The 27,252-nt window shown below is 47.0% G+C and overlaps 1 protein-coding gene across 4 annotated transcripts in view; it reads right to left on the reverse strand.

Annotated features, from left to right (window-relative positions):
• Nucleotides 1–6,326: 6,326 nt before the first annotated feature.
• Nucleotides 6,327–27,252, reverse strand: part of TMEM39A (transmembrane protein 39A) — a 122,910-nt gene continuing 101,984 nt past the window's right edge. For 2 of the 4 annotated variants that reach the window (XM_063956754.1, XM_063956752.1), the window contains exons 2-9: nucleotides 22,640–22,827; nucleotides 20,724–20,946; nucleotides 20,490–20,573; nucleotides 18,041–18,195; nucleotides 16,830–17,178; nucleotides 8,732–8,919; nucleotides 7,271–7,391; nucleotides 6,327–6,994 (exon numbers count right to left, since the gene is read on the reverse strand). In XM_063956754.1, coding sequence (XP_063812824.1) covers nucleotides 6,761–6,994; nucleotides 7,271–7,391; nucleotides 8,732–8,919; nucleotides 16,830–17,178; nucleotides 18,041–18,195; nucleotides 20,490–20,573; nucleotides 20,724–20,946; nucleotides 22,640–22,752 — 1,467 coding nt within the window. In that variant the 5' untranslated portion in view covers nucleotides 22,753–22,827 and the 3' untranslated portion in view covers nucleotides 6,327–6,760. Of the gene's footprint in view, nucleotides 6,995–7,270; nucleotides 7,392–8,731; nucleotides 8,920–16,829; nucleotides 17,179–18,040; nucleotides 18,196–20,489; nucleotides 20,574–20,723; nucleotides 20,947–22,639; nucleotides 22,828–24,380; nucleotides 24,458–27,252 lie in introns of all 4 variants that reach the window. The other 2 variants (XM_063956753.1, XM_063956755.1) reach the window with 2 other exon arrangements.

Here is a 27,252-nt window from a genome sequence, read left to right on the forward strand (position 1 = left end):
CCTCCGTGAGCATCTCTTGAAGTTCCGGTTACCAAGTCATTCTTGGCCAATCCGGAGCCACGAATATAGTGCTTACTCCTCTCCATCTTATCAATCTCAGTACCTTGGGTATGAGAGGCAGAGGAGGGAACACATACACTGACTGGTACACCCACGGTGTTACCAGAGCGTCTACAGCTATTGCCTGAGGGTCCCTTGACCTGGCGCAATACCTGTCGAGTTTTTCCCAACGGTTTATAAACAAGTGGAAGACTTCTGGGTGAAGTCCCCACTCTCCCGGGTGGAGGTCGTGCTGAGGAAGTCTGCTTCCCAGTTGTCCACTCCCGGAATGAATACTGCTGACAGTGCTATCACATGATTTTCCGCCCAGCGAAGAATCCTTGCAGCTTCTGCCATTGCCCTCCTGCTTCTTGTGCCACCCTGTCTGTTTACGTGGGTGACTGCCGTGATGTTGTCCGACTGGATCAACACCGGCTGACCTTGAAGCAGAGGTCTTGCTAAGCTTAGAGCATTGTAAATGTCCCTTAGCTTCAGGATATTTTTGTGAAGTGATGTCTCCAGGCTTGACCATAAGCACTGGATATTCCTTCCCTGTGTGACTGCTCCCCAGCCTCGCAGGCTGGCATCCGTGGTCACCAGGACCCAGTCCTGAATGCCGAATCTGCGGCCCTCTAGAAGATTAGCACTCTGCAACCACCACAGGAGGGACACCCTTGTCCTTGGTGACAGGGTTATCCGCTGATGCATCTGAAGATGCGACCCGGACCATTTGTCCAGCAGGTCCCACTGGAAAGTTCTTGCGTGGAATCTGCCGAATGGGATTGCTTCGTAGGAAGCCACCATTTTACCCAGAACCCTTGTGCATTGATGCACTGAGACTTGGCTCGGTTTTAGGAGGTTCCTGACTAGCTCGGATAACTCCCTGGCTTTCTCCTCCGGGAGAAAAACCTTTTTCTGGACTGTGTCCAGGATCATCCCTAGGAACAGAAGATAAGTCGTCGGAACCAGCTGCGATTTTGGAATATTGAGAATCCAATCGTGCTGCCGCAACACTACCTGAGATAGTGCTACACCGACCTCCAACTGTTCCCTGGATCTTACCCTTATCAGGGAATTGTCCAAGTAAGGGATAACTAAAATTCCCTTCCTTCGAAGGAATATCATTATTTCGGCCATTACCTTGGTAAAGACCCGGGGTGCCGTGGACCATCCATACGGCAGCGTCTGAACTGATAGTGACAGTTCTGTACCATAAACCTGAGGTACCCTTGGTGAGAAGGGTAAATTTTGACATGAAGGTAAGCATCCCTGATGTCCCGAGACATCATGTAGTCCCCTTCTTCCAGGTTCGCAATCACTGCTCTGAGTGACTCAATCTTGAATTTGAACCTCTGTATGTAAGTGTTCAAAGATTTTAGATTTAGAATCGGTCTCACCGAGCCGTCCGGCTTCGGTACCACAACAGTGTGGAATAATACCCCGTTCCCTGTTGCAGGAGGGGTATCTTGATTATCACCTGCTGGGAATACAGCTTGTGAATGGCTTCCAAAACTGTCTCCCTGTCAGAAGGAGACATCGGTAAAGCCGACTTTAGGAAACGGCGAGGGGGAGACGTCTCGAATTCTAATTTGTACCCCTGAGATATCACCTGAAGGATCCAGGGGTCTACTTGCGAGTGAGCCCACTGCGCGCTGAAATTCATTGAGACGGGCCCCCCACCGTGCCTGATTCTGCTTGTAAAGCCCCAGCGTATACTGAGGGCTTGGCAGAGGCGGGAGAGGGTTTCTGTTCCTGGGAACTGGCTGATTTCTGCAGCCTTTTTCCTCTCCCTCTGTCACGGGGCAGAAATGAGGAACCTTTTGCCCGCTTGTCCATGAAAAGACTGCGCCTGATAATACGGCGTCTTCTCATGTTGAGAGGCGACCTGGGGTACAAACGTGGATTACCCAGCTGTTGCCGTGGCCACCAGGTCTGAAAGAGCGACCCCAATTAACTCCTCCCCTTAATAAGGCAATACTTCCAAATGCCGTTTGGAATACGCATCACCTGACCACTGACGTGTCCATAACCCTCTACTGGTAGAAATGGACAACGCACTTAGACTTGATGCCAGTCGGCAAATATTCCGCTGTGCATCACGCATGTATAGAAATGCATCTTTTAAATGCTCTATAGGCAAAAATATACTGTCCCTATCTAGGGTATCAATATTTTCAGTCAGGGAATCCGACCACGCCAACCCAGCACTGCACATCCAGGCTGAGGCGATTGCTGGTCGCAGTATAACACCAGTATGTGTGTAAATACATTTTAGGATACCCTCCTGCTTTCTATCAGCAGGATCCTTAAGGGCGGCCATCTCAGGAGAGGGTAGAGCCCTTACAAGCGTGTGAGCGCTTTATCCACCCTAGGGGGTGTTTCCCAACGCACCCTAACCTCTGGCGGGAAAGGATATAATGCCAATAACATTATAGAAATTATCAGTTGTTATCGGGGGAAACCCACGCATCATCACACACCTCATTTAATTTCTCAGATTCAGGAAAACTACAGGTAGTTTTTCCTCACCGAACATAATACCCCTTTTTGGTGGTACTCGTATTATCAGAAATGTGTAAAACATTTTTCATTGCCTCAATCATGTAACGTGTGGCCCTACTGGAAGTCACATTTGTCTCTTCACCGTCGACACTGGAGTCAGTATCTGTGTCGACGTCTATATCTGCCATCTGAGGTAACGGGCGCTTTAGAGCCCCTGACGGCCTATGAGACGTCTGGACAGGCACAAGCTGAGTAGCCGGCTGTCTCATGTCAACCACTGTCTTTTATACAGAGCTGACACTGTCACGTAATTCCTTCCAACAGTTCATCCACTCAGGTGTCGACCCCCCTAGGGGGTGACATCACTATTACAGGCAATCTGCTCCGTCTCCACATCATTTTTCTCCTCATACATGTCGACACAAAAGTACCGACATACAGCACACACACAGGGAATGCTCTGATAGAGGACAGGACCCCACTAGCCCTTTGGGGAGACAGAGGGAGAGTTTGCCAGCACACACCAGAGCGCTATATATATACAGGGATAACCTTATATAAGTGTTTTTCCCCTTATAGCTGCTGTATAGTTAATACTGCGCCTAATTAGTGCCCCCCTCTCTTTTTTAACCCTTTCTGTAGTGTAGTGACTGCAGGGGAAAGCCAGGGAGCTTCCCTCCAACGGAGCTGTGAGGGAAAATGGCGCCAGTGTGCTGAGGAGATAGGCTCCGCCCCTTTTTCGCGGACTTTTCTCCTGCTTTTTTTATGGATTCTGGCAGGGGTTAAATGCATCCATATAGCCCAGGAGCTATATGTGATGCATTTTTTGCCATCCAAGGTGTTTTTATTGCGTCTCAGGGCGCCCCCCCCCCAGCGCCCTGCACCCTCAGTGACCGGAGTGTGAAGTGTGCTGAGAGCAATGGCGCACAGCTGCAGTGCCGTGCGCTACCTTGTTGAAGACAGGACGTCTTCTGCCGCCGATTTTCCGGACCTCTTCTGCCTTCTGGCTCTGTAAGGGGGCCGGCGGCGCGGCTCTGGGACCCATCCAAGCTGGGCCTGTGATCGTCCCTCTGGAGCTAATGTCCAGTAGCCTAAGAAGCCCAATCCACTCTGCACGCAGGTGAGTTCGCTTCTTCTCCCCTTAGTCCCTCGATGCAGTGAACCTGTTGCCAGCAGGTCTCACTGAAAATAAAAAACCTAAACTAAAACTTTCACTAAGAAGCTCAGGAGAGCCCCTAGTGTGCACCCTTCTCGTTCGGGCACAGAGATCTAACTGAGGCTTGGAGGAGGGTCATAGGGGGAGGAGCCAGTGCACACCAGATAGTCCTAAAGCTTTCTTTAGATGTGCCCAGTCTCCTGCGGAGCCGCTATTCCCCATGGTCCTTACGGAGTCCCCAGCATCCACTTAGGACGTTAGAGAAATACACAATAATTATATCTTGTGAAGCACCTATATTAATAATAACTCTGACGCACTTCGCCCCCTCAGGTTACAGAATATAGGGATAGCAATCTGAGTGAGAGACACGAAATGGAGGTCACACAGCAGCTATATACACACACACACACACACACACACACACACACACACACACACACACACACAGTTTGTACAATACTGAAATTATGACATGCAATAAAATTGCACTGGCCTAGCAATACAGAGTAGTACTATGTATAGCTATACACTTAATAGATATAACAATGCACAGTAAAGACTGGATGTATATCACAGGGTACTTGTACTATATAACCCTGACTGAATGCTTTCTTTCTTAACTAACACTGTCAGCAGACATGTACAATACTTAAGTGTCCTGTAAAATGCACAGCGCTGACAGGCAGGCGGCTTTACAGAGGAGGATTTGCCCAAACAGTCCCAGGATCAGCTCAGCTTGTCCTAATGGCGCCCAAACGCTGACAGGGAGGGAGAGAGAAATGCAGCTCCAGGGTGGGAACATTTGCTGTAAATGGCGCCCTGGGGCTGGGGCTACAGGTCAAAGCCTTATCCCCTTGAAGGACTTAACCACCGGGTACTGCGGGCTTCATAGCAAACGCTTTTTAGTAAAACCAACCTGTGCTCTTGCCCTGGTGGTCTAGTGGGGTCCCTGTACTGCAATCCTGGAGAGCTGCGGTGGGGTGTGTGACTGACAGGAGCAAACCGGAGCCTCCGCTGTAAGTACCCGGCAACCAGGACGCGGGAGTATACAGCGCTGCTGGCGGAAGTGATGGAGCTGCAGCAGGAGATGTCTGTCTGACATCTAACACTGTCAGTGTCTCTACTGCATCCCTTGAAGTCTTCATTTTTCACTTTAAAAAAAGCTCTTCTCAGGGCTGCTGGAGCAGCCCACCTGTTGTATGCCTGCACTGCATGGCACCAACTACAAAACGGAGCTCCTGTGCACGGAGGCGGGGTTATAGAGGAGGCAGCGCTATGCATTCTGGGAACAGTCAAAGCTTTTAGCCTGTTGGTGCCTCGGATCAAGATCCTACTCTACACCCCGGTGTGTGGCCGCCAGGGTGTCAATGATGAATCATCTATGTAACCACTTTATTGACACTTCCATATCTTTCTTGCCACATCACAGTCATCACCCAGGAAGGGCAGGCACTTTTCAAAGCCATTTCTGATACAGTGTATATCAGTCACAACTGCGCCTTGTGCGGTCACAGTGTAACGCATGCGCTATACAAGTTTTTAGGGCTTTTGGCACCCACGCAGTAGCAAACAACACTCTATTCCATTAACATCAGCATGTGAATCTGAATCACGCCCACGGGTTGCAGATGAGACGCAACTTGGGGGAAATATCCTTCCAGCGGCTACAACTTATCCAACCCAAAGCTTATTGCATTGGGCACAACATAAAACGTGCTTTTACACAAAAGAGATAGTTTCACTTTAAAACTATTTTTCACAATTGCATTCATTCATTCATACCGGGCAATTCAATTCTGTATTATCGCAGCGAGGTGTTGGCATTCCGAAAGCTTGAAACGGCACCTCGCAACCAACAGATTGGTCCTCATCCTCACACCCTCTAAAGGGGTCCGGGAAAATCTGCAATGTTGGCCTACCATAATTTCTAAGTTATGTTTGCACACGCACACACATCACTTGGGATTGAATCGTCCCCTCTAGAGTGTTTGAGGACCACCAACCCATAAACTAGAATCGCCTTCAAAAACAAAACAAAAAACAATAAAAAAACACTGTTGTCTGGTCATGTCCAGAGATATAAAAGTATACTTTCTATACCATGGGAGGGTATGTGGTATTGTGTATATCCAGGTGAACTGCTCAATGCAAAACAATATAATCCTATTACCACCAGAATAAGCCCTGAAAGGCTCATGGCTTTATCCTCCTACGGACTTCCTAAAAGGAATTTTAGCAAGCACATAGGAAATTCTTACCCTTAAAGTTTTCTACCTGCTGATTACTTTCAAATATTGGGCTGTATACGCCAGCGTGCAATTTTTTTTTTACTCATTACAAATTCCTACTGTATATGAGGAGCTGGTTATGGCGGATGACGTTGAATACGACACAGAGCTGCTCCGTTGAGCGGAGCAGAGCTGCGTCGTAACTGGCCACAACCAGTGGAAGCAAATCTAATGGTACGAGAGCAAGGCTGGAAAGGAATCCAGACCAATAAAGCAATGTACTTGGCAAAATTCCGAACTAGCTTCTAGACAGATTTACATATATATTTTTTTAATATATTTCTGAATGTGACTTCTTCCTCGCAGGCACAGAAAACCAACACAAATATCAAAACGAATAAAGTTTTTTTTCTTTTTAATTGTTCTTGTCAATACTATCAAGCTCTGCGACCAATAACACAGGCAAGTGGCACTGGAATCTGGTGAACGGGTGCCGATAACACTGTCTTATACCCGTTCAGCTGGCACAAGGGGCAGAAAGATCTGCACATACACATCTCGCTCTAGGACTTGCACATACACAAACTGCATATGTATACGATAATACCTGCACTATAAACCCTTTTGATATACCGGTGACAGCTCTCCCCAACAAGGTGAACACAAGAAAAAAAAAGAAAAAAAAAATTGTATACAAAATATAAAATATCTTAAATATTTATAAACATTGGCAGAAAAAAATAGAACTGTATGAAAATAGTTTTTTTTCCTTTGTTTTGTTTTTTTCTCCCTACATTGCGGTTACGCTCTCCACCAAATCCGTCCGGTGGCTTCAGTGGGGCTTGAGTCCATAGCTGTTGAGTGGGTAAGTATAAGCCCTTCCCAATACTATTCTGTCCCGTAACAGTTTGAACAAGACGTAGTAGTTGCAGAACAAGATAAGCGCCATGGAGAGCGTGTGGTTCCACTTCTCGGCGCGGAGCAGGGAGTAGAGCTGGTACAGCACCAGGCTGCCCTCCATCGCCACCAGCACATTCAGTAGCCGTAACGGCCGGTGAAAGAGGAACTGTGGGATAAGAGAAAGCAGCCCATTAATTACACAAGAAAAGCCTAGGAGAGGCCCGCTGCCGCTTATAGCCACAAAAAAAACTCATAGCAACCAATCAGAGCTTAACTTTAATCTGTCAAATGCAATGCTGACAATGAAAACACACGTGCCATTGGTTGCTGTGATTTTAGTGCAAAGGTTCACCTAGACACAATGGTAGCGAAATACCTCCCAGTGCAAAGTCATCCTCATATACAGTGCGCAGAAGGCCAACCAAATACAGGTTCTACTTACATAAAATCTGGCGTGTGAGACGTCTGAAGGCACTGCTACATTATACGGCCCCATGGCTTTGTATAAACTGCGATTGTGTCGTACCAGGACACCCTGTGGCCAGACCGTGCCATCCGACCAACTGGGGGAACAAGAGGGAGAACGAAGTATAAGACAAGACGTCACTCTATCCCCTAAATCTATGTTCTGCGTACGGTGTCCGGAAATGTATAGGTTTGCAATTCAAAAATGCCTGCACTTAGAACATATTATTAAAAAAAGCAATATATTCACAATTCTGCTGAAAGAGAGACTAAGCATAGATACATAGAATTTGACGGCAGATCCATCTTGCCCATGTACATATAAACGCTAGGGTTAATTTTTTGTCAGAAGCCAATTAACCTACCAGTATATTTTTGGAATGTGAGAGGACACCGGAATACCCGAAGGAAACTCACGCAAGCACATGGAGAACATACAAACTCCACACAGTTAGGGACACAGTTGTAATCAAACCTGGGACCTGTAAAGGTTAGCATTACTGCTGCGAGGCAGTAATACTAACCACTACACTACACTAAGGGACTCTGGTTAACTAAAACCTTTCAATGTGATTAAAACAACTAAAAATTAAAGCAAAACATAAACTGAGTGAGCGCTGTGTAAAACCATAATATGGAAGACCACAGACAGCCTATAATAGGTAACGCAATCCCATGTTCTAACACTAGGGGCTGTGGCAGACATAGAGCCTGAGGTAATACCGTCCGAATTGGCCGGAGGTGCGGGTTGACAAGCGAACTAGGATGTTTATTTAAAGTGGCAATCATTTACAAGGCATGGTTTTACATATTAAATGATTGCCGCTTTTAAAAAAAAAACGGAGTTCAGCCGGCAACCTGCACAGCATTACATCCCACCCATGATGTGCATCTAACCAATCTTCTCCAAGTATGTACCACCAGCAGATATGTCACCGATGTTTCCTGCCTAACACTGGGGACATACGGTGTCACTTTCTTAAGCTATTAGGTGACTGCTACCAATATACCTGTCACAGAAAGGAGAAGTTGGCCGTTTTGCAGGCTCAGTCAAGTGGTGCCTCATGCCTCAGTGATATCACCAATTCCTGGTGAGCTCTCATGCATTGTTGCTCAGCCCCCAAAATTACTTCTTGCACTTGAAAAACAGAGATCTTTCAGCTGGATACACCGGTCTCTAAGCAGTCTAGGGTACGGTCTGATAAACCAAAACTTTACCATGTCCTTGGTAATTTGGCCACCAGGGGGCACCATTACACAGGAGTGGATGTCATTACAATATGCCTCAGTCAAGACAATTACGCATGTTAGCGAATGTAAACGCATACATACCCTTACATATTCCTTACTTCTAGATTATATTTTCCCACTGTTCTAAATCATCCTCATTTTTGTTCCTTTTTAAATAATTACAGAAACCTGTCCGCCAGTCACTCACATGTGCTGTGGAGCGTTGCTGTAGGCCCCGTGCTCCAGCTTCTGCCATTTGCCGAGGTGGGACGCCGACCTGTGTAACAAGTCGCAATACTTGGGCGGCAGTAGCTGTGTGGTAAGCATGACGAAGGCATTGATCCACACCATAATGAGGTGCTCACACGACCAGCGCATGTCATAATACTGAGTGCTCTGAAAGACAAGACATCGATTACATGGCGAAGCCTCACAGTGTGGCCTAATAAAGAGCAAGTAGGCCTAAACAAGTGATCTAAGAAACAGTCGTTAGTATGATGTACAAATATATAAGTAAAAATAAGAATTTACTTACCGATAATTCTATTTCTCATAGTCCGTAGTGGATGCTGGGAACTCCGTAAGGACCATGGGGAATAGCGGCTCCGCAGGAGACTGGGCACAAAAGTAAAAGCTTTATGACTAGCTGGTGTGCACTGGCTCCTCCCCCTATGACCCTCCTCCAAGCCTCAGTTAGGATACTGTGCCCGGACGAGCGTACACAATAAGGAAGGATATTGAATCCCGGGTAAGACTCATACCAGCCACACCAATCACACCGTACAACCTGTGATCTGAACCCAGTTAACAGTATGATAAACGTAGGAGCCTCTGAAAAGATGGCTCACAACAATAAACAACCAGATTTTTGTAACAATAACTATATACAAGTATTGCAGACAATCCGCACTTGGGATGGGCGCCCAGCATCCACTACGGACTATGAGAAATAGAATTATCGGTAAGTAAATTCTTATTTTCTCTGACGTCCTAGTGGATGCTGGGAACTCCGTAAGGACCATGGGGATTATACCAAAGCTCCCAAACGGGCGGGAGAGTGCGGATGACTCTGCAGCACCGAATGAGAGAACTCCAGGTCCTCCTCAGCCAGGGTATCGAATTTGTAAAATTTAGCAAACGTGTTTGCCCCTGACCAAGTAGCTGCTCGGCAAAGTTGTAAAGCCGAGACCCCTCGGGCAGCCGCCCAAGATGAGCCCACCTTCCTTGTGGAATGGGCTTTTACAGATTTTGGCTGTGGCAGGCCTGCCATAGAATGTGCAAGCTGAATCGTACTACAAATCCAACGAGCAATCGTCTGCTTAGAAGCAGGAGCACCCAGCTTATTGGGTGCATACAGGATAAACAGCGAGTCAGATTTTCTGACTCCAGCCGTCCTGGAAACATATTTTCAGGGCCCTGACTACGTCCAGCAACTTGGAGTCCTCCAAGTCCCTAGTAGCCGCAGGCACCACAATAGGCTGGTTCATGTGAAACGCTGAAACCACCTTAGGGAGAAATTGAGGGCGAGTCCTCAGTTCTGCCCTGTCTGAATGAAAAATTAGGTAAGGGCTTTTATATGATAAAGCCGCCAATTCTGAGACACGCCTGGCTGAAGCCAGGGCTAACAGCATGACCACTTTCCATGTGAGATATTTTAATTCCACAGTGGTGAGTGGTTCAAACCAATGTGACTTTAGGAGACTCAACACTACATTGAGATCCCAAGGTGCCACTGGAGGCACAAAAGGAGGCTGTATATGCAGTACCCCTTTGACAAACGTCTGAACTTCAGGCACTGAAGCCAGTTCTTTTTGGAAGAATATTGACAGGGCCGAAATTTGAACCTTAATGGACCCTAATTTTAGGCCCATAGATAGTCCTGTTTGCAGGAAATGCAGAAAACGACCCAGTTGAAATTCCTCTGTAGGGGCCTTCTTGGCCTCACACCACGCAACATATTTTCGCCAAATGCGGTGATAATGTTTCACGGTTACATCCTTCCTGGCCTTGATCAGGGTAGGGATGACTTCATCTGGAATGCCTTTTTCCTTCAGGATCCGGCGTTCAACCTCCATGCCGTCAAACGCAGCCGCGGTAAGTCTTGGAGCAGACAAGGTCCCTGCTGGAGCAGGTCCTTTCTTAGAGGTAGAGGCCACGGGTCCTCCGTGAGCATCTCTTGAAGTTCCGGGTACCAAGCCTCCTTGGCCAATCCGGAGCCACGAGTATAGTTCTTACTCCTCTCCTTCTTATGATTCTCAATACTTTGGGTATGAGAGGCAGAGGAGGGAACACATACACTGACTGGTACACCCACGGTGTTACCAGAGCGTCCACCGCTATCGCCTGAGGGTCCCTTGACCTGGCGCAATATCTGTCTAGTTTCTTGTTGAGACGAGACGCCATCATGTCCACCTTTGGTTTTTCCCAACGGTTTACAATCACGTGGAAGACTTCTGGGTGAAGTCCCCACTCCCCCGGGTGGAGGTCGTGTCTGCTGAGGAAGTCTGCTTCCCAGTTGTCCACTCCCGGAATGAACACCGCTGACAGTGCTGTCACAATTTTCCGCCCAGCGAAGAATTCTTGCAGCTTCTGCCATTGCCCTCCTGCTTCTTGTGCCGCCCTGTCTGTTTACGTGGGCGACTGCCGTGATGTTGTCCGATTGGATCAATACCGACTGACCTTGAAGCAGAGGCCTTGCTTGACTTAGGGCATTGTAAATTGCCCTTAGTTCCAGGATATTTATGTTTAGAGACGTTTCCATGCTTGACCACAAGCCCTGGAAATTTCTTCCCTGTGTGACTGCTCCCCAGCCTCTCAGGCTGGCATCCGTGGTCACCAGAATCCAGTCCTGAATGCCGAATCTGCGGCCCTCTAGAAGATGAGCACTCTGCAACCACCACAGGAGAGACACCCTTGTCCTTGGAGATAGGGTTATCCGCTGATGCATCTGAAGATGCGATCCGGACCATTTGTCCAGCAGATCCCACTGAAAAGTTCTTGCATGGAATCTTCCGAATGGAATCGCTTCGTAAGAAACCACCATCTTTCCCAGGACCCTTGTGCATTGATGCACTGACACTTGTCCTGGTTTCAGGAGGTTCCTGACTAGCTCGGATAACTCCCTGGCCTTCTCCTCCGGGAGAAACACCTTTTTCTGGACTGTGTCCAGAATCATCCCTAGGAACAGTAGACGTGTTGTTGGAATCAGCTGCGATTTTGGAATATTTAGAATCCACCCGTGCTGACGTAGCACTACCTGAGATAGTGCTACTCCGACCTCTAACTGTTCCCTGGACCTTGCCCTTATCAGGAGATCGTCCAAGTAAGGGATAATTAAGACGCCTTTTCTTCGAAGAAGAATCATCATTTCGGCCATTACCTTGGTAAAGACCCGTGGTGCCGTGGACAATCCAAACGGCAGCGTCTGAAACTGATAATGACAGTTTTGTACCACAAACCTGAGGTACCCTTGGTGAGAAGGGTAGATTGGGACATGGAGATAAGCATCTTTGATGTCCAGAGACACCATATAGTCCCCTTCTTCCAGGTTCGCTATCACTGCTCTGAGTGACTCCATCTTGAATTTGAACCTTTTTATGTAAGTGTTCAATGATTTCAGATTTAAAATCGGTCTCACCGAGCCGTCCGGCTTCGGTACCACAAACAGCGTGGAGTAATACCCCTTTCCCTGTTGTAGGAGGGTACCTTGATTATCACCTGCTGGGAATACAGCTTGTGAATAGCTTCCAGTACTGCCTCCCTGTCGGAGGGAGACGTTGGTAGAGCAGACTTCAGGAACCGGCGAGGGGGAGACGTCTCGAATTCCAATTTGTACCCCTGTGATACTACCTGCAGGATCCAGGGGTCCACTTGCGAGTGAGCCCACTGCGCGTTGAAATTTTTGAGACGGGCCCCCACCGTGCCTGAGTCCGCTTGTAAAGCCCCAGCGTCATGCTGAAGACTTGGCAGAAGCGGGGGAGGGCTTCTGATCCTGGGAAGAGGCTGCCTGCTGCAGTCTTTTTCCCCTTCCTCTGCCCCGGGGCAGAAATGAGTGGCCTTTTGCCCGCTTGCACTTATGGGGACGAAAGGACTGAGTTTGAAAAGACAGTGTCTTTTTCTGCTGAGAGGTGACCTGGGGTAAAAAGGTGGATTTCCCAGCCGTCGCCGTGGCCACCAGGTCCGATAGACCGACCCCAAATAACTCCTCCCCTTTATACGGCAAAACTTCCATATGCCGTTTGGAATCCGCATCACCTGACCACTGTCGTGTCCATAAACTTCTTCTGGCAGAAATGGACAGCGCACTTACTCTTGATGCCAGGGTGCAAATATCCCTCTGTGCATCTCGCATATATAGTAATGCATCCTTTAAATGCTCTATAGTCAATAATATACTGTCCCTATCCAGGGTATCAATATTTTCAGTCAGGGAATCCGACCAAGCCACTCCAGCGCTGCACATCCAGGCTGAGGCGATTGCTGGTCGTAGTATAACACCAGTATGTGTGTATATACCCTTTAGGATATTTTCCAGCTTTCTATCAGCTGGTTCCTTGAGGGCGGCCGTATCAGGAGACTGCAACGCCACTTGTTTTGATAAGCGTGTGAGCGCCTTATCTACCCTAGGGGGTGTTTCCCAACGCGCCCTAACCTCTGGCGGGAAAGGGTATAATGCCAATAATTTATTAGAAATCAGCAGTTTTTTATCGGGGGAAACCCACGCTTTGTCACACACCTCATTTAATTCATCTGATTCAGGAAAAACTATGGGTAGTTTTTTCACACCCCACATAATACCCCTTTTTGTGGTACTTGTAGTATCAGAAATGTTCAAAGCCTCCTTCATTGCCGTGATCATGTAACGTGTGGCCCTACTGGACATTACGTTTGTCTCGTCACCGTCGACGCTGGAGTCAGTATCCGTGTCTGGGTCTGTGTCGACCATCTGAGGTAACGGGCGCTTTAGAGCCCCTGACGGTGTTTGAGACGCCTGGACAGGCACTAACTGATTTGCCGGCTGTCTCATGTCGTCAACAGTTTTTTGCAAAGTGCTGACACTGTCACGTAATTCCTTCCATACGACCATCCAGTCAGGTGTCGACTCCCTAGGTGGTGACATCACTATTACAGGCAATTGCTCCGCCTCCACATCATTTTCCTCCTCATACATGTCGACACAATCGTACCGACACACAGCACACACACAGGGAATGCTCTGATAGAGGACAGGACCCCACGAGCCCTTTGGGGAGACAGAGGGAGAGTTTGCCAGCACACACCAGAGCGCTATATATATGCAGGGATAACCTTATATAAGTGTTTCTCCCTTCTATAGCTGCTGTATTTGTATTATCTGCCAATTAGTGCCCCCCCTCTCTTGTTTTACCCTGATTCTGTAGCAGGACTGCAGGGGAGAGTCAGGGAGCCGTCCTTCCAGCGGAGCTGTGAGGGAAAATGGCGCTTGTGTGCTGAGGAGATAGGCTCCGCCCCCTTTTCGGCGGCCTTTTCTCCCGCTTTTTTTAGGAAAACTGGCAGGGGTTAAATGCATCCATATAGCCCAGGAGCTATATGTGATGCATTTCTTTAGCCATATAAGGTTTAAAACGTGTTTTATTGCGTCTCAGGGCGCTCCCCCCCCAGCGCCCTGCACCCTCAGTGACCGGAGTGTGAAGTGTGCTGAGAGCAATGGCGCACAGCTGCAGTGCTGTGCGCTACCTTATTGAAGACAGGAACGTCTTCTGCCGCCGATTTTTCCGGACCTCTTCGCTCTTCTGGCTCTGTAAGGGGGCCGGCGGCGCGGCTCCGGGACCCATCCAAGCTGAGCCTGTGATCGTCCCTCTGGAGCTAATGTCCAGTAGCCAAGAAGCCCAATCCACTCTGCATGCAGGTGAGTTCGCTTCTTCTCCCCTTAGTCCCACGATGCAGTGAGCCTGTTGCCAGCAGGTCTCACTGAAAATAAAAAACCTATTTAAACTTTTACTCTAAGCAGCTCAGGAGAGCTACCTAGCATGCACCCTTCTCGGCCGGGCACAAAAATCTAACTGAGGCTTGGAGGAGGGTCATAGGGGGAGGAGCCAGTGCACACCAGCTAGTCATAAAGCTTTTACTTTTGTGCCCAGTCTCCTGCGGAGCCGCTATTCCCCATGGTCCTTACGGAGTTCCCAGCATCCACTAGGACGTCAGAGAAAAAATATATATATCAGGAATCGGGAATATTTGAGAACCTATGTACTTTATCCATGGCTGGACACAGATGGTTAAATCAAATTGACTGAGGTACTAATTAAGTCACCTGTGCCAAAACTTGGTTTATCCTTAAAATCTGGACCGTTAGTGTGCCTTGAGGAATGAGTTTGGGAACCTCTGATCTATATGTACATCAGATTTTCTGTGTCAAAGTTCAATTACAGGAATCTGCAGGGAGCACTCTTAAAACCTATAGGAGGAATCTGCAGGGAGCACTCAGAAAAACTTTAGGAGTTGTCTGCAGGGAGCACTCAGAAAAACTATAGGAGTTGTCTGCAGGGAGCACTCAGAAAAACTATAGGAGTTGTCTGCAGGGAGCACTCAGAAAAACTATAGGAGTTATCTGCAGGGAGCACTCAGAAAAACTATAGGAGTCGTCTGCAGGGAGCACTAAGAAAAACTATAGACCGAGTTTGCAGGAGCGCACAGAAAAATAATAGAAGGAATCTGCAGGAAGCACTTGGAAAAACTATAGCAGGAATCTGCAGGGAGCACTCAAAATTTATAGAAGACTCAGTAAGTGCAGGGAGTACCCAGGGAGCACTCAGAACTATTTATCACGATCACATAAAAACATTGAATGTGTAGCATTTTATTACTTTTATGGAAATATCCAGTCTCATAAAAGCGGTTTACCCTAATCCCTCTCAACTACAAGGGGATTTCAAAAGAGGAAGCCCCAATAGTCGTGGTAATTTAGGTGCTTTATAAGAAATGTGCTTATCCGCCTACAGTTCTCCTTTCATTTTAATGAGTTTGAGAATTTTAAATGCGACAAGAATGTCCGCTAGCTGATTCCTTCATATCTGCTGTGCTAAATAATTAGAAAGTGCACCAAATTTGGTCTCATTAGAGACAAAAAAAATAAATAAAAATAGGATACTATCTGCCAAGTCTTGCTGTAGCGAGTCCTAGGTTCTCTAACTCACTTCAAACATGGTCACAGAAATCCCAACTCACAAGTAGATAGGTTATAAACATTTGAACCTGATTTTTTTCTGCTAGAATTCAGTATAAAAGTGAACATTAATTTACAAATCATTGTATTATCCGATGACATAAGTGACTGCTTTCCATTTAGGCCACCCAGATTTATATGTAATAGTTCTCACAAAGCAGCCAAACTGCCTTATACTCCTAAGTTTTACTAACTCACAGCGATGCTTACTAAATTCCTGCATCCGTATTAGAGGGGTCATTCCGAATTGATCGCTACCTGCCGTTGTTTGCAGCGCAGCGATCAGGCTAAAAATCGTCATTTCTGCGCATGCGTATGCACCGCAATGCGCAGGCGCGATGTACGGGTACAATGAGCATCGTGGGTTTGCACAGAGTGTAACGAACATTCCAGTCGCACGACCGAACGCAGGAAGATTGACATGAAGTGGGTGTTTCTGGGTGGCAACTGACCGTTTACAGGGAGTGCTTAGAAAAACTACGGCATGGCAGATAAAACGCAGGCGTGGCTGGGCGGGTGGGTGACGTCAAAAGCCGTCCCTCCGTCGTTAGAATCAATGCACACGAAGAGTAACTACAGGGCTGGTCTTGTTTGGCACGAAAACATTTTGCAGGCGCTCTGCTGCACAAGCGGTCGCACTTCTGCAAAGCGAAAATACACCCCCTAGTGGGCGGCGACAATGCGTTTGCACGGCTGCTAAAAGCTGCTAGTGAGCGATCAACTCGGAATGACCCCCTAGGTGAAGGATATACTGTGGTCTGATCCCACTGACCCCATGCAGCATTTATATGGGTTAAATGGTCAGTACTACCTCCCTGCCAAGCACACATGAAGTCAATGTATATCTGCGAGACAGACCTGGGGGTAGCAATAGAGAGATTGGGGTGTTCTAGGATCATGGAGGGAGAATTTGCAAATCTTCAACAGAGGACAAGGAGAGTTATTGCCCATGGCAATCAGAGTCTAGCTATCATTTATTTAGTACAGTCTATAAAATGTTATATAATCTGATTGGTTGTTAGTATGGGAAACACCTGTACCTCTTTACGTAGGTTTATAGCAAGGATTGGTCTCAGAGCTGAATAACAACACAAAGACGTACTTTGACGAAGCACAGAGGCAGAATAGCCACATAGTAGGCACTAAAGAGGGAGTTGAACAGGACTTCCTTAATCCTGCGGTTGAAGTCCGCTTTCAGACACTCCACTTCGTTGCGTATGAGGTCTGGGGACAGCGGGCAGCTGTGGGACGGGATAGAAGGGGGGGAATTAAACTGTTCCCTCAGGGACTCGCGTAGGAGAGAGAGGAAGTCTTTGGGTCGGACCAGACTGGCCACGCCATTAGCACCGTCCTCCACTAATGAGTCCTGCACGAGGTAGCCGCAGTCTGTGGGCAGAGGCTGGGAGCGGTTGTCTTGGTGGAAGCAGCAAAGAGGTACATACACCCCAAACCTGGGGAGATATAAATACAGGGACTAAGTGAACAGTCCGTCTCTGCAGCAGTGGTACAAAACATTCGGCAATTCGGTCTAGCAGAGTATGGTGGTCCCATTGTGGTTTACAGAACAGTTACAGAAAGACCTTCAATCTTTATAGTGAATTCAACTTAAAAGACCACTAAAAGTAGAATGCAAGTTGCTTTATACCAAAGAACAAATAGTAAGAGTCACATATATATTCAGCATAGTAAAGATTACGTGAGCTTATCACAGATAATTTCATGGTGGGGGAAGATATTTACCCTTAGCACAACAAACGTGCTGCCACAAATTCCACTGGAACAATACCTTGTACAGAAAATGTAAATATGTCAAACATCAACTGCCAATGTATGGAAACGTATATTCTATATTATTAGTATTTACCTTCTAGTAAGTGACATACTTTGTAAAAGGTCTACAAAAGCCTGATTCTATCAACAACACCCAAGTACCCGTGCAACCCATTCCCAGCCCAATGTCATAATTTCACCCATTCACAAATGTCGTTTCCATACCTTGGAAGAACCTAAGATGTTGGGCATTACATTTACATTCTCTATGTAATTTAATGCAAGCTATTGTCCTATGTTATCAGCTTTCAGATTCAGGGTTGTAACAGACTATTGGCAGGAAGATCAATAATCCTCCCCCTACAATAACAATTTTTCCAAATTATGGCAGAAACTTTATTATTAGTGTTACAATATTGCTGAATTCTAGTGCCAGTGCCCCCCACCGTGTAACCTACTACCCCCTCCTTCGGATTTATGGCATCTGCTGTGTGCTGTAGGTGTAAGGACATAGGATGGTAAGAGGAGGAAGAGGGAACTCACGGGTAGCCCAGGAACAGGAGGTTCAGTACTGAATGATTGCGGAATAGATTGACAAGCGTCCAGCAGAACACCCACCCGCACAGCGTGAGCAGGACCAGGCGGGCAGCAATCAGAGAGCTGTAATAAACCATGGATGCTGATCCTACCTGAGAGGCCTGATGGAGAAAAGCAGAGTGCATCATAAACAACCAGGGAATAGCTCATTGGACAGGTTACACGTTTTTTCCTTCTATAAAACACGTTCGGTAACTGAGGAACATGGAAATAATTTGCAGCCCACACACTCCCTGGGCACAGCGACTGCTGTCCAATCAGAAGCAGAAGATTATTTCTGGGTTCCTAATGCAGAACTTTCCCAATCGGGCTGAAGTCTGCAAAAACTCACTTTGTGGGTCGGTGTAACAGTGTGTTCACCCCTGGGCATATATGAAGGGGGCACCCTTCATATATGTGAGATGTTCTTCCAAGGTGGAACAGCTGCATTGTAGGCCCTGGGCAAATCAATGCACTGGGGCCCCTAGAAGAAGAAGGAGAAGGAAAAAGAAGAAGGAGGAGAAGTAAGAAGAAGGAAGAGGGAGAAGAAGAAAAAAGTGTGATCATGCTCCTGCCACCATCTCGCCACATGCTTCCATGCAGTGAAAGGCTGTCGGCACTCTTATTTGTTGGACAGCTGTAGCCATCCACCAAACAGCATGCTGACAGCCCTTCACTGCCTGGCTGCAGGCTGGTAGGGAATGCTGCCTCGTCGCTCTGATTGTGTAACCAACACCCACCTCTGCTCGGAGGACCATAGAACTGTGGGGTCCCGGGCAGCTGCAGTGTGCCTATACATTAATATGGCCCTAGGAGTGGTGGTGGTGAACGATGAGTTTAGAACCCAAGCCCTAAAGTGTGTGCATGTATTAATTAAATGGAACATGGAACTTCTCTTCTATCCATCACTGGGGAAGGGGGGAGGGGGCAGCGCATGATGACGTGTCCATCATCAGCAGCAAGACTGAAATCTTTCCTTTCAGTGTTTTCACTCTTTCAGCATAATTCTGGCTACTGGCTAATAGGCCCTACACACTGGCCGATCCGCCGCCGAGCTGCCCGACGGCAGAGGATACGGCCAACGGGTGACCCGGCGGCGGGGGGGCAGTGACGGGGGGAGTGAAGTTTCTTCACTCCCCCCGTCACCCGACTGCATTGAAGTGCAGGCAAATATGGACGAGATCGTCCATATTGGCCTGCATGTACAGCCGACGGGGCACCAGCGATGAACGAGCGCGGGGCCGCGCATCGTTCATCGCTGGAGCCTCTACACTGCACGATATGAACGTTATCTCGTTCATTAATGAACAAGATCGTTCATATCGTGCAGTCATGTCGGCCAGTGTGTAGGGCCCATTAGAACTACAATACATCTCACTTGTTTATAATGGAACAGTTCCATATGTAGCACCAGCATATTCTGTTGTGCATTATACTAGTAATATGACTGGATCATTTAACAGACAGACAGACAGACAGACAGGTAACCAGGCCTTGCTCGCAGTCTACACATGAGGATAGGTGCTACATATTGTACATTGGTCAGGTTGCAGAGGTTCTAGGTGGGCTGTAAGATTTGGTCACACTGCAATGTTGGCCTGGGGTCAGCGGGATGTGTGAGTGTAGAGAGAGAACACATGTAAGTTATGCGTGGGCTGTAAAGAGGGGATGTATCTGGGTAGGACAGTCTATAGAGGTTACGTAGATTGTTCTGTAATCTGATAAATTACCTGAAGAGGGGGAGTTTTCAGGGAACACTTTAAGGTTTAGATGCTAAGAGAAAGTCGTGTGCGTGGGAGGGCATTCCACAGAGTGGGTGCAGCCCGACATAAGTCCTGCAGCAGTTAGCCTGGAGCAGGTGATGCGTGGGGATGAGTGATACAGATCTTACCCAGAGCGGAGATAAGTTAAGATATGTCAGTTTGTGTAGGTTGGTTAATAGCCTTAGGTGTAAGTATAAGTATTTTTCTATTGAAAAAACAAACAAACAAAAAAAACACATTACTTCTCATTAGCAAAGTTTCAATTGAAATTCAGGGTAACACCAAGCGACGTACTCTATCTTTAGGATTTAAAGAAGTTTACATCACTTTTAGAGTTCAACACGACAAACTTAATGATATATTCAATCTCATATTGTTAAAATCTCAAGACGACCTACTTAAGTTCCTAAACACTTGCGTGGCTTAGTGGCATCAGATTCGATAACACCAAGCTGGGCTTTCCCTGACATGGCCAAATCTGATGCCACCAGTCAGAATGGGCACAGTGCGGCTGCTGGAAGATAATCTTCCAGCAGCTGCCAACCGCTGTTTAGATAAAACAAATATTTCTTTTCAAAATAAAGTGTTGGATATGTTTTTAATAGATGCTCTTAACCTAATTCAATAAGTGGTTAAGCAAAGGATGTACTCACCTGTGATATGAGGGCCCAGACCAGGCGGCGGGCTAACATTACTGTGATGAAAGCTGCCAGGTGATAATCAATGAGATGGAAATTCTGCAAGAAAACCAGACAGTTCCCAGCTGATGACACATTTATCTGTAGAGACATTTACTAAAACATATGAAAAGATGAAATAAAAACTGGGTGATGTTTTAGGAGTTCCCAGAAATAATAAGGAAATAAGCAACTCTCAGTGCCGCTCACCAGAGATGTGCAGGAGGCAGGGTGATTGTACGGGTACCACCACACAGTCTTGTATATGTTGATGTACTGGATAAATAGTGACACCAGAAGGTAGATGAAGAAGAGGAACTCGAAGAGAAGGCTCCCATCCAGCGGCAGCTCAGGGATACAGCTGTGACGTACCGGCTCCGGGGTAATCAAGGCAGTTATTGGAGGGGCGGATAGGCCAATGGCGCTACCATTCCTGGAAAACAAACGTACAATAATAAGATAGACAAATTCACACGTGTGTAGTCATAGGGTGGTCTTCAGGTTGCCGGCTGTCGGGAGCCCAGCGCACAGTATACCGGCGCCGGAATCCCGAAAGCCGGCATACCGACACTTTTTCTCCCTTGTGGAGGTCCACGACCCCCCTGGAGGGAGAATAAATAGCGTAGCGCGCCACCGTGCCTGCAAGGGGCTCATTTGCGCTCGCCACGCTGTCGGTATGCCGGCGGTCGGTATGTTGGTCGCCGGGAGCCCGGCCGCCGGCATACCGTACTACACCCGTGGTCATAGGATCTCTCCAATGTAAGAAAGAATAGAAAGTCTGTTTCCCCAATATGATGGGACTCTTCGAATGCTGTAGACTGGTGTTACTTTCTGTATTTCTAAAGATCACATGTCAGGGCAGCACCAATCGGGAGAATAGAAGGAGCAGCTTTCAGGGGGTATCAGTCGTACTGGGGAAACATTTGCATGGTGAGAAAAGTTTTGTTTCATTTTAACTTCAAACAAACCTGAATGTTCCTTTTTAAACTTCTTTATCACCGACTCCAAATCTCTAGTGATTACCCCGATTCATTCACAAGGTTTATACCTGGCATTTGGCCAGGCTGTATACTGGACTCAACACCACTCTGGTCACCTTCGCTTACGCTCACCTAAAAACACTTCTGCTCAGTCCCCTGCTCTGGAACGCACTCCCCCACTAAACCAGACACTAAATGTTCACTCATAACTAACCTTTCCATCAGAGCCTTCCACCCCTCATCAATCTCTTTCCCTGTCCTGCGCTTCTCACTAGGTCTCCCCTCTTCTTAGCATATAAGCCATCACAGGCAGGGCCCTCATTCCTCATGTTCATCCCCAGCAGTATCCTCGCTCTCAGTGCGCTTTGTCTCTTCGCCCCATTCAGTCACTGTGTGCGACTTCGCTGGGTACAGGCTCATCCGGTGCTGAATTGCCCTCCTCCCGGACTCACCTCCACTTTCCGGGCAAGACAAGAAACACCAACCCTCGCACCAATGTCCGCTTCCTACCTAGTCTGTCTGTGTTGTTACACAGATACGTGATCTTACAGCTACCGTACCACTGATGTGTCATGTGTCACTGTTACATTGTACATATATTGCCTGAACGTAACTGCAGAAACTGTGCTGCCTTAAAAATATATGATAATAACGAACTTGAAGACTTCAGAAAAAGATAGATCCTACTGTATTTAGTTCCACCGTGTATGTATAAACAGAAGGCATATAAATCTAAAAAAATAAACAAACACTTAAAGTGTATGATGGAAAAGCCGCCAGCTACAATGTGATCTCAGAGCATCCTGTGCGTCACCCCCTGTCCCCCTTCCTCACCTGTATACTGTAGGCTATTACGAGCAGGGCCCTCTTCTCTCATGCGATAATCTCTATTACCTTCCTTCAAGTTCCGTAAGCCTATCTGTTGCAGGATATAGGTCTCAGCCAAAACGGATTTTGTGGTTATGATTGTTAGTAAATTGCCTCAGGTGCTCTATTTGTTTTTGTTGCAATGTTATGTTCTTTATATCCTTTTGTGTTTACATGCACTCTAAGGTGATGCTGACCCTATAAAGGGTACTAATAATAATATGAGTGGGTTAGTGTGATGGAGGAACCCCCTCCTCTCTCTCTGGCCTACGATCTCACCTGTTTCTCAGCCCTGTGCCATTGCCACACGTCCCGCCAACCAAAGTCTGCAGAGAAGGTAAAGCTGAACGGCTCAACTGCTGCCGACTAGGACCCCTTCTTCCACCGGGCATGACAAGGTGCCAGTCCACGTCCAACAGTCAGCTCCACTCCACGGCCTGGAACACAGCGTACCGTCGTTTCCAGCTCTGTGGAGATCAGAACGGAATCATTACAATGGAGGAATACAATGTTGCACCCAAGGAGGGACATTTACCTTCCGGCTATAAAGCACTAACATTCTACACTGCCGCAGAGAGAGACAACGCAGTCAGAACCGCGTAATTATCACTGGAAACCAACACGGGTCAGAGTCTTACAATACTTACCGTATATACTCGAGTATAAGCCGACTTTTTCAGCACATTTTTCTGTGCTGAAAAAGCCCCCCTCGGCTTATACTCGAGTCAATGGCTGCAGCAGACGCCGTGGGCTGTGTGCAGCCGGCTCCAGGACAGACACTAGAGGTCATTATTGACCTCTAGTGTCTGTGCGCGTTGCTATGGGAGAGACGTCATGACGTCTCTCCCATAGAGATGATCGGGTGCCGGGGAGCGGGCGGCCGGACAGAGCGGCGGCCGGACGGAGCGTGCGGCCGGATGGAGCGAGCGGACGGACGGAGCGGAGCAGCGCAGCAGCAGAAGAAGCGGTCGGGAAGCAGGAGCGGGGCAGTGGTAAGTATTGTTTTTGTGTGTGTTTGTGTGTTTGTAAGCGGCGACGGGGGCACTGCAACAGGGGGCAAAGAAAGAAGGGGGCACTGCAACAGGGGGCAAAGAAAGAAGGGGGCACTGCAACAGGGGGCAAAGAAAGAAGGGGGCACTGCAACAGGGGGCAAAGAAAGAAGGGGGCACTGCAACAGGGGGCAAAGAAAGAAGGGGGCACTGCAACAGGGGGCAAAGAAAGAAGGAGGCACAACTACTGGGGGCAATGAAAGGGGGCACAACTACTGGGGGCAATGAAAGGGAGTGCATAACTACTGGGGGCAATGAAAGAGGGGCACAACTACTGGGGGCAAAGAAGGGGCATAACTACTGGGGGCAAAGCAACGGCAGCATGTTTTTATCTGGCACTGTGGGGGGATATCTGTTACTGGGGGTATATGTGGCACTGGGGGCACAACCCTAGCAACAAGCATTACCCCCTGGCAACAAGCATAACACCTACCGCATGAAACCCCTGGCAACGAGCATGACACCCTGAGCATGAAAACCCCTGGCACCGTACATTTCCCACCCTAGGCTTATACTCGAGTCAGTCATTTTTCCCAGTTTTTTGTGGTAAAATTAGGTATCTCGGCTTATATTCGGGTCGACTTATACTCGAGTATATACGGTATGTTCCATCTTCCTATAAAGAGGCAGCGGCTACAGACAACAGCCTGGGAGCCTAGAGGAAGGAACCACCTCCTGGTTGTATAGACGCTGCATGCAGCTTTAATGTTGATTTAAATACCACCATTGGGGACACAGACGGCGGTGTTGGGTGGTGCGGATAGGGGGCAGGTAAAAATGGATCAAAAATTTGACCCATGGTATTTGGGTGTTTTGCACCACAGATGAGCCAGTGACAAATGTATACACGGAAATCCCAAGTGGTTAAAAGTCCCCATCACAGGCGCTGGGATTATGGCGCTTTAATCTAATCTTCCAACCTCATGAAGCTAAAGTAAAACAAGTACAGAATTAATATTGCTTCAGCTCACAAGTCCGCTGTAGGCAGTTGACAGGTGCCCTTTAGGCTCTTGTAAAACATTTCCACAGAAGCTGTTCATCTGGAAGTCTGTGTTAATCAAACAATGAGATCATGTAAGCCAGAGCTAATAAAACACTAAATTAACAGTAAAACAAAGAGGCATGTCTTTGTAGATCTAAATCCTTTAGGTTCATACATTCAGAAAACATCATTTACACAGTATAAATAAATCCTTCCTAACGGCAAAGCCCAATACAAAAGCTCATCGCATAAGCGGCAGCACCTAGCCACATTCACAACCTTATATGTAAAAGATCAGCATTAATTTGTTTTTCCATTCTTCTTCCAGATCTGACAATTTAGGTGTAGTGTCCTTTAAATACAGTAAATCTGTCGTGTGCGGCTGATAAATGCTCCCCTGTCGGTCTCCGCTTCTACTAGAGGCATGCACATATAAACATCCTGTAGCTGTTTTCAGCTGCCCTTATATTTCATAAAACTTTTAGATTTACTGTCTCATATGAGGAAACGGTCAACGTCAGGAGGTGAACCACACATCCATCTGGGAGGGAAGGAAAATATGTCTCCAAATATTACTCATTACAGAGGTAAAGGACATTTTCATCACTGTAGCAGCTACTGTATGTCAGAGCTAATGGTAGGGCACCCCTGAAATGAAGAATATTTATTAACATAGGCTTCGGAGGGGTGGTCGGATTGGCTGAGACTTGTAGTTCCACCACAGCTTGAGAGCCACAAGTTGCGTTTGGCAGCATGGAATTATTCTCTACGCTCACAGCTACAGTAAAAATGACAAAATCTACACCTTATTTATAGATACATTTACTGGCGTACTAGGAGGGGAGTCAATTTTACATCGCACTCGCGACTTCCTGTGCCATATCATATTTTGGCTTATTAGTCAAAACCTGAATATCCTCTCATTTTTAACTTATTCCGAACGTTTCTAGCGTGACATTATTACAGAATGTTTCCGCTTTACTATTTTTTATAGGTGAAACATAACTGCATAATACACAAATAACTAGTAGTACAATTTTCTGTAAGAACCACCTATATATAGTCTACAATAAGAGCTTCTGATATCGCCTATAATCAGTGACTTCTGGTGCCATCTCTTCAGTGAGACAATAAAAAAACAACACATCAGAGATAACATACCCTCAACTGTAAGTTGCTGCTGACGCTAGATCAGAGTCGGCCCTAACCAATATGATGCCCTAGGCATGATTTTGGCTGGTGCCCCCTTGCACAGATGCTAGTTCCACCTCTGACCCTGTACCCCTTTCCCAGCACCATCACCCCTTACCCATAGCAGTCCTCATTTTGGTGCTCCTACATCCTATATTTTAAATAGGAACAGTGCGCACATTCGATGTGCAGCCCAAAATGGGGCGTGTTCTTGCTGGGAAGGGGCATGGCCACACAATAATACCCCCAGTTGAAATTGCGCCACACAGTACTGCAATTCTATTCACATTATATCATGCAATAGTGTCTCTTATTCACGTTACATCACATAGTAGTACCACGTTACTCCTCACAGTAGTGCCCCTTATTCACATTACACCACACCATATTGCTCTTTATTCACATTAGACCACACAGTAGTGCGCTTTCTATACGTTACGCCACAAAGTACTGTAGTACCACTTATACACATAATGACGCACATCAGTAAAGCTTTTCGTATGCAGATAGAGCCGCAGTCACACACAGAATATAGGCATGCCACATATCCTTTTAATCAGCAGAAGCTGCTTGTGCCCATAGGCATTTGTCTAGTTTGCCTATGCCTAGGGCCGGCTCTGCGCTAGATGTCACGTGTTTTCTGCGGCCTATATTAAAGTCATCTGTCATCCTATATACTTTACAAAAGAACATAAACCATTCCATATAACAAGGTGTAATTTATTACCTTCTTTATGTAAACATCACAAGTTGGGTTAACAAGAAATTTATTTCAAGCTGCTGAGTGCACGCTTCCATATTTATGTGAAAGTCACTCTCACTTCTCCAGCTACTCACTTCAGTTAATAAAGATTTGAAAACATTTATATTCTGTACTTTGCAGCACTCTGTGACCAATAGCTCGCTGTTTTTCTTCCTGCCCCATTAGAAGGGCGCAGGAAAATTAGCAAAGGTTTTAATACCACCATAGACTGTGAAGTGCACAGCCAGATGCCCGCGACACACCGTGGGTAACGGAATCTTCCCCCAATGTGGATTCTGTAGCTGCAGTGAGCATTACAATCTGCCACTGCCACCAGCTTCACCACTCCAGAAATGCATTAAAAGGGCCTATATAAATGCCCTTGTATCTTTGCTTTAAATATAAAGCAGCGTCTTTGACACAAGAAGAGTCTCTTAAACATTCTGTTCTACTCACGCTTATTACAGTTGACATCACAGTCATGAATGGCTCAATTCAATATTAAAGACAAGATTTTTCCTTTACATCTGACCAGCTCAGTGATCAAGCGCAATCTCATCCGGACACCACAAATCCCAAATGTGGCTTAAAAATAAAGTAGGCTGGGCAGAATCAATAGCTAAAATCGTCTGCCAGCTGTCATGATGGCGGTTTGGATGGCGTGTCTTATTGGCTTTCACCATAAAAAGAGTTTACTGTACACCATGAACCAATGTATCACACCGCTGACATTATAGTAAAAAAACAAAACAAAAAAAAAATAAGAATTTACTTACCGATAATTCTATTTCTCGTAGTCCGTAGTGGATGCTGGGGACTCCGTCAGGACCATGGGGAATAGCGGCTCCGCAGGAGACAGGGCACAAAAGTAAAAGCTTTAGGATCAGGTGGTGTGCACTGGCTCCTCCCCCTATGACCCTCCTCCAAG

This window comes from Pseudophryne corroboree, chromosome 2 (genome assembly GCF_028390025.1).
Source record: "Pseudophryne corroboree isolate aPseCor3 chromosome 2, aPseCor3.hap2, whole genome shotgun sequence".
NCBI classification, from domain to species: domain Eukaryota; kingdom Metazoa; phylum Chordata; class Amphibia; order Anura; family Myobatrachidae; genus Pseudophryne; species Pseudophryne corroboree.